The sequence below is a fragment of the Aphelocoma coerulescens genome, chromosome 3 (assembly GCF_041296385.1).
Source record: "Aphelocoma coerulescens isolate FSJ_1873_10779 chromosome 3, UR_Acoe_1.0, whole genome shotgun sequence".
Lineage (NCBI taxonomy): Eukaryota > Metazoa > Chordata > Aves > Passeriformes > Corvidae > Aphelocoma > Aphelocoma coerulescens.
In genome coordinates, this window is record NC_091016.1 from 44208547 (window position 1) to 44215993 (window position 7447).

General features: G+C 45.9%; 2 protein-coding genes across 2 annotated transcripts; one reads left to right on the top strand and one right to left on the bottom strand.

The window, feature by feature from the left end:
• Positions 1 to 13: 13 nt before the first annotated feature.
• Positions 14 to 2556, bottom strand: LOC138108006 (uncharacterized). The gene is made up of 2 exons (XM_069010007.1): positions 2309 to 2556; positions 14 to 2208 (listed from the first exon to the last, which is right to left on the bottom strand). The coding sequence occupies exons 1-2, from the start codon at positions 2492 to 2494 to the stop codon at positions 1666 to 1668; spliced, it is 729 nt and encodes a 242-aa protein (XP_068866108.1). The 5' UTR covers positions 2495 to 2556; the 3' UTR covers positions 14 to 1665.
• A 98-nt stretch (positions 2557 to 2654) lies between these two features.
• NANP (N-acetylneuraminic acid phosphatase) lies at positions 2655 to 6788 on the top strand. The gene is made up of 2 exons (XM_069010008.1): positions 2655 to 2867; positions 3057 to 6788. Exons 1-2 carry the CDS (start codon positions 2778 to 2780, stop codon positions 3750 to 3752), a joined length of 786 nt encoding a protein of 261 aa, XP_068866109.1. The 5' UTR covers positions 2655 to 2777; the 3' UTR covers positions 3753 to 6788.
• Positions 6789 to 7447: the final 659 nt, after the last annotated feature.

The following is a 7447-nucleotide window of genomic DNA, read 5'->3' on the forward strand; positions in this document are numbered from 1 at the left end:
CCACACTCTCTAGCTCAGCAACATGGCCAGCGGAGAGCAGTGCGCACCCAAATACATCCAAACTCCCCAAGCCCGAGAACCCCCGCGGTTTTATACCCTCATCGTCTCACTCGGGCGTCAGTCCCGCTCTTCCTTCTTGTCTTCTCCTGCCTCCCCGCTCTGTGTTCATCCAGCGCACTGGCGTCACCTTATCCAAAAGGTCGGCAGTCACCGGCACCTGCTCTAACTCTCAGTTGCCCATTCAGCTGGCTGCGGTCACCTGTCTTCATGTCCTTTGTTATCCCAAAGGCTAGGACTTTATGGCCTCTTGTCTCCAGCTCCAACGAGGAGCCCATCTGCATTTTAATCTGCAGATTGCAGGCCAAGCCACCTGGATGAGAAGTATTCCTCAACACATTGAGCTTGAAATATGTTATGGGTATCACTGAACATGAATGCACTTCATAATACCTCTCTTACTGGGATATAGGAAAAAAAATCAGCCACCAAATTAATAATATATTCTGTGGAAGGGGGAAAGAAAAATCTCCCAAGATTAGTTTCCAGCTGCTAGATCTAAAGGTTGGAGCAGGTGACTTTCACTGTGCACACAGGCCACCTACTCCTGATCACCCAGGTTTGATTCCCACCCCTGCAAGGTCTCTCTCCAGCAGAAACCAGACAGCTGTAGAAGACAGAAGGAAAACAGCAGTAAGCCTTAGGTCTTCCTCAGTATGAGGAAACAGCTTGGGCACCCAGGAAGCTCACCTGCTCTCTCTCATAGTGCTAACACAACCAAAAAGGAACCCATTGAGACACCAGTAAGGATGCAGGAAAAAAACCATCACACAGTTCTAAATTCTGAACGCCTAAACATATATTGTGGCAAAAAAAAAAAAAAAAAAAAAAAAAAAAAAGGATAAACGATGATAAATAATTCACAAATTATTATTTCTTCATGTAGGGACAACAGGCTTTCTTTGGAAGTGTTTATGATGTTCTTCCTTGTCAGAAGATATCCAGAGCAATTCCTCATTTAAAGATACCAAACTGGCATTCTTACATTATCACTTCTAGAATGTGCAGTGTATCTTATGTTTCAGCTTGTCTCTTACTCAGGTAATTTTTTTAAAACTCCTCTTATTGCCTTAACTACAGGATCCTTAGCTATCTCTGTTTCTTCTCAGAATCCTCCTCTCTCCTTAAAGGCTCATCTTCTGTTGTTTTACTTGCCATATGCCAAGCTCTTGAGCACAATTACTTTGGCCTTGCATGTGACTCAATGTCTTCTGTCAGACAAGGAGATTGCTGTCAAAGGTGCAGTTTTTAGAACAGAAAGTGACCTGGAGTGAACTTACAGTTTTTTTGGTAACAGACAAAGTTTCCTCCAGCTTTGTGAATTGCAGTTAATTATTAATGTCTAATCGATACTAGCAGTATTAAACACTAATCAAGTTAACAAAATTTGCTTGCTGGCTGGTAAAAAATATCTTGTGTTTATCAAAACATTAGCAACGAACAAGAGCCTGTTAAACTTTACCTTGGGGAAAATGATCAATTCTGAAACAGTCTTTGGTATATACACCTGAAAATCTTGTTCTATGAAGCTGTTCAGGCCTTCATTCAAATGCTTTTGTGATTCATTTGCTCTAGAAAATATTGACCTTTGGAGTTTCAAATAATCCACTATACAGGTTCCCCAAATAGTGAAGTTACAGTGGCGTTACTGACTTTGGCTTTATTAGGAACACTTGCTGTTGGATGATTCAATGCCCGTGCTGTGGCTGCTGTGCCCGCTGGTAACTGCGGAAGGACTCGCTCCAGAAAGTAACAGGGAAGCCGGGAAAGCCGAACTGAACCGAATCTTTTGCATGTGTATCCTCCTCCTCCGTCGTGCAGGTCCCTGTTCACCAGGTCCTGTGCACGGTATGCTTCGGAGTGCAAACCTACAGACTTCGGCATCCTTGGGCGCCACGCAGCGACCCCGTGCCGAGACCTGGCTGCTGCTTCCCCAAGGCTGGTGACAGGCTTCCCCAGCGGCAGCAGCCGCGGCCCCGGGGCTGGCACAGCCAGCCAAGCTGCTGACAACAGCCGGGAGCAGGCAGGCCTTTCCGGGTGGAAGCGCTGCGAAGGGAATCCTTTCACGGCAAAGCTGTTCCCTGGCAACATCTCAACAGGTATTTTCCAACCAGCTGCCAGCTGTCCCGTTGATTCTCCCATAAAGCATTCCTACACGGAAGAAAAAAACCAAAGCAAAACACGAAAACTCAAAACACACACCCCAAACCCGCGGCGCGGCCCACCCACGCCACGCCCGGGGCTCCCGTACCGCCGCTCCTCCTCCCGGGCTCAGCCATCGCCCCGCCACGGCTCCCTTTCCCCTCGCGTTCCGCGCCCCGCCCACGGCCGGCACGGTCAGGGGAGCGCCGGGCACCGCGGCTGCCAGCAGCAGCCGGGGCACGGGAGCTCCCGCGGCCTTTCTTCCCTGCCCCAGCCCTGCAAGAGGACTCAGCATTCGGGCACAGTCTCCTCACAGCCCATTCCAGGGCGCAGCGCGATTTCAACCCTCTTTTTCTGAGGGGGGCACCTGGGAGCGCCGAGCTCCGCCCGCAGCCCAGCGCGCCCCGGGCAGCGCCTTCCCCGCCCACGCCCCGCCCCGCGGGCCGGGCGGGAGGGGCGGGTCCGGAGCGGGCCCGGGCGCCCCCGCCGCGCTGTGCCCGGCACGGGCGGCTCTGCCGGCGGTCAGGGGCGCTCCCCATCGCCGTTCGAGCGGGGCGGCTCTCGCGGGAGGCGGCGCCATGGGGCTGCACGGCGTCAAGGCGGTGTTTTTCGACCTGGACAACACGCTGATCGACACGGCGGCGGCCGGGCGGCGCGCCATCGAAGAGGTACTGCCCTTGTTCCCCTTCCGACGAGGGCCCTGCGGCCACCGCGCCTCCCGGCCCGGCGGCTGCGGTTCCGCGCGTGTCCCGCTCCCTCCCGCTCCCTCCCCTGCTGACACGCGGCCGGGGGCCGCTCCCGGGAGCGCGCCGCGCGGCCCCGCAGCGCCCTGACGCGCGCCCCCGCGTCCCTTGCAGGTGATAAGCGCCCTGCAGTCCAAGCACCACTACGGGGAGGAAGAGGCCTGCTCCATCTGCGATAAGGTCCAGGCCAAGCTCCTCAAGGAGTGCCACGATCCCGCCAAGATATGCATCACCGACCTGCGGATTTCGCACTGGGAGGAGGCGATCCAGGAGACCATCGGGGGGGAGGCGAACCGCGACCTGGCGGCCGAGTGCTATTACCTGTGGAAGACGACGCGGCTGCAGCACCTGACGCTGGCCGAGGACACGCGGGCCATGCTCACCGAGCTGCGGAAAGGCCTCCGCCTGCTGCTCCTCACCAACGGCGACAGGCAGACGCAGAGGGAGAAGATCGAGGCGTGCGCCTGCCAGCCCTACTTCGATGCCGTCGTTGTGGGGGGAGAGCAGAAAGAGGAGAAACCGGCGCCATCCATATTTCATTACTGTTGCGATCTCCTGGGGGTGCAGCCCGCAGAGTGCGTGATGGTCGGTGACTCTCTAGATACAGATATTCAAGGAGGTCTGAATGCTGGCTTGAAAGCAACGGTCTGGTTAAACAAAGCAATGACCGCCCCCGTAGATACTGCCCCCGTACCTCATTATATTATTTCTTCTGTACTGGATCTTCCAGCAGTTTTACAGAAGATGGAGCACAACATTAATGCTAAGTTAGGAACTGACCATATGGCTAGTAGCAATGAAGCACACTGATGATGGTTCCAGCATACAGAGACCTGCTGAGCTGTTAGGTGGCACATGCTCTTTTAAAAAATCTGGCCCTAGGAGTTTGAACTCATCTATGGTCTCTTTTAAACAGCAGAGGGATGAGTAAGAGCACAGCTGTCACTGAAAACAGGATAGAAATAGAGAATTGTATTAATTTAAATGATGCAAGTGCAGTTAATTTAAAACAACTGCCTCTCTGGAAATTATTTTGATGGACTGTAGCAAAAGTCTATCTGTCTCTGATCTAAGTTGCCAGTCTCTTGTTTTTATAGTGGAAAAGAAAATTTGAATGTTCTGAGCTTTCACATGCTTTGCTGACTTGTAAGCTTAGCAGAAGCTTCCGTTCTGACCTTGTGTGCAGTGTGTAAGAGAAGGTGAGACTGTGGTACAATCTGATAAATCTTCACAATTGATCTGCAGATTATCTTAGGAACTGGAGTGAATTTCATTATTTCTCAGACTATTAGAAATGCTCCACCTTTGATCTTCTTTACAAGTTTTAGAATTTTTTTTCAGACTTTGCAGTGGCTTTTCTTTTATGTATCTCTTGCCAGAAGTACTTATATGTACATCAAAAATTTCCTTTTTTTATTGGGGACCATTTATCAGAGGGACTTGATGGATAAGCTTTTACTTTATATTATCTTGGTGCTTATGCAGATATGCAGTATACATGTAATTCAGATTATGATTTTTGTTGAAATGGATAAAAGAGGGATATTTTCAATGGTGTTACGGTACTATCAAGCTCTTCAGAAGCTAATATCATTGTTCAGTCTGATTTTATTAGTGAATTTTGATGAGACTTTGGAGAAACTGTTCTTGGTCTTGCTCAGGTGTATGACTACTCAGATTCAACTGTAGGATCAGTGCCTTTTTTGACTTTTAATGGCACTTCTATATAATCCCTCCTTACTCAAATTTCCACGTGTAATTCATGTGATTTATTTTGGAGAAAATACGAGGTAGTTGTCTGTAAATGGCTTTTATGCCTCTCTTCCAGGAAACTGGAAAATTATGTCATATGTATTACAATACAGTATACAACTTTATAAGGTATATGTGATATTTCCACTACATGTAGGAGATGACTCTCTAAAACAGTAAGGTTTCTCATTCCCAGGTCATTATATTAATTTATTTTTCCTGTGCCTCATATTCTTACTATATAATGGGGAAGTGTTCTCATATTAAATGGAGATGTAAACAGTTGTTGGAAAGTCTGTGGTTTTCAACCCTATTTGCTATATATACACTGGGATGAGTATCAGACCATATATGAAAAATCAAATTTTATATTTTAGAACAATTCCATGACAGATCTTTTGAGAACAGGGATATTAGACTACTGGCAGAAGAGTGTCTGGCATGTGAGCAGCAATAAAAAGTACAGAAACCTACCATGAAATGTAGGGTGTGTAGACGAAATTCTACATCAGAGAAACATTTATGTCAAATTAAACAAAGGAACCTAAGTTAATGCAGTTAAGTCTTGCATAGGATGACAGAGTTGGTTTAGAGAAGGCTATATTACTGGTCTGGGTTAAATTATTTGACAAGGAATTTAGGTTGGATCAAAATATGTTGCTCCTACATTGAGGGGGTGGAAAAAAAAGAAAAAAAATACTCATTAAATTTGGGACCGCTTTCACCCCATTGTCCATTAGAAAAGGTAAAGCAGTCCACGTTCCCTGTTGTACCTAGCCAAGGTACAGGTCAAGGAAGAGTACAGAGACAGATCCCACCTATTCCTTTGAGGAAATGGGTATGTACTGAAAACAGTCCAATTACAGTAGTATAGTAACATGAGCCAGTGGGGCTCACTTGTCACACCCTCTGAAGGAAGAGGCCTAAGGTAAGATTTTGTTTTGCATTTGAAGAGCATGAAAACAGTCACTGGTTTAGCTGATGAGCAAAGCATTGCTAGTAACAGTTCTTATAACTGGTGACTGAGAGAAGAACAATCAAGATCATTGAGCCTGTCAGGGATACTGTGTAAAAATAGAAATGTATCCAGAGGTTAGAGGGATCCCTGAAGTAATCTAACCATACCATCTGATACAAAAGCCACAACTTTGCTTACAACAGCATCCCAAATAAAATAACAAATAGTAATAATTTGCAAGTCTCTCTGTGGGCTTGAAGGAGATACATATACATACATACATATATATATTAGACCAGGTTACCATTTTTTAATCTAAGTTGAGGCTCATATTCTCTTGCTGCTGCATCATTCTGAAGTGGCATGCTGAGCCTGCTTATTGTAGAAAGGGTCTCTTGTTTTAGAAGAGACTGCTCTTTGTTTTGCACATCCCCAGCCATTTCTTTTCATCTCTGACTCCATGAAAAACCACAGTAACTGCACACTCAGGTGACAGTGTGGTCTGTAGAGGCCACACCCAAGTATATTTTTCCTTTTCTGAGTACTCTACCAGGCTGGATGTGGCTACTGGTGTCCAGATAGGGAAACACTGATATGATGCTTCTATAAAACAAGAAGAAACGATAGAAGACTTTTCTTTATCTAGGGCCCTTCTTAGAAGCAGTTACCCAATAAGATGGATGAGGTATCTTGAGTATCTCTAAATACTCAAGATGTTTTTCTTGGATGGAGTTCTTGCGGAAAGAGTAATGAAAAATAATTACATCTTGTAAATTGGAAACATAAATGTAGTGATGGGATAATTTTCACTTTAGAAGCAGGAACAAATCAATAAAAGTCTATTAACAGTTCCCGTTAAGTTCTGGTTTTGCTTAGTGTTATGTTCTGTTAGCTAAGTTATCTAGTTTAAGCTATATTGCCAAAACATGCTAAATAAAAAGAGGAGAAAGAAATTCCATCTGTATTTTTAAAAACCTTTCTTTTCCTGGATAAATATTACCTCCTGGGGTTAATCTACAGTAACTTTGACTTTAGTGAAATGAACTGAAACAGTAGTTTCATACCAACTGTATTTTAATTCTTGATTTATAATAACCCATGTACTAGTCTAATAAAAGTATTTTGTTTATAAAACACGTTTGAATACTCTGTTGCTGTGGATAAATGCGTTTGAGACCTGGTTTATAACAAAGGGCAAGAGTTCTGTTTGTTTTTTAAAACAGCACAGAATTAGGATTTGAAATCCATGGCCTCATGTTTAGATGTGATGACTTGGTGTAGTTTCTGTAATTTCAAACAGAGGCTGGAACATAATTGTATTTATGAAGATTCATGGCCAGACTCTATGTTGAATTGCCAGCTGCAGTTCAGTGGTAGTTGAACCTGACTTGCCAAGATGAATGCCAGCTCAGATAAGCCTACGTGTCCTGACATCATGTCACTGGCTGCTGCAACAGCCTAAGAACAGACTGCAAAGCAGAGAAGATTAGTAAAAACAGAAATCTGAAGTCCAGGGGACCCATTCTGGCAGGTTATGAGTGCACCAAGCCATATCTGAGCCATTGCTACATTGACCTGTATGTGACTTAGGAGAGGAGAGAGTGGGAGGTTGCTCACCTTGTGTCTTTCTTGGCTGCAGAAAAGCTGCTCCCTTACAGTTTTCTGTTGGGTAATGGGACAAATAGTCCATCTTCTGGACTGTGGAGATAGATGGAAAGAGGAAGAAAGGTACTTAAAGTCACTGCAGATGAGAGTAGGACATTAAACTGAGTAAAGGAGGGCTCAGCCTGTATTG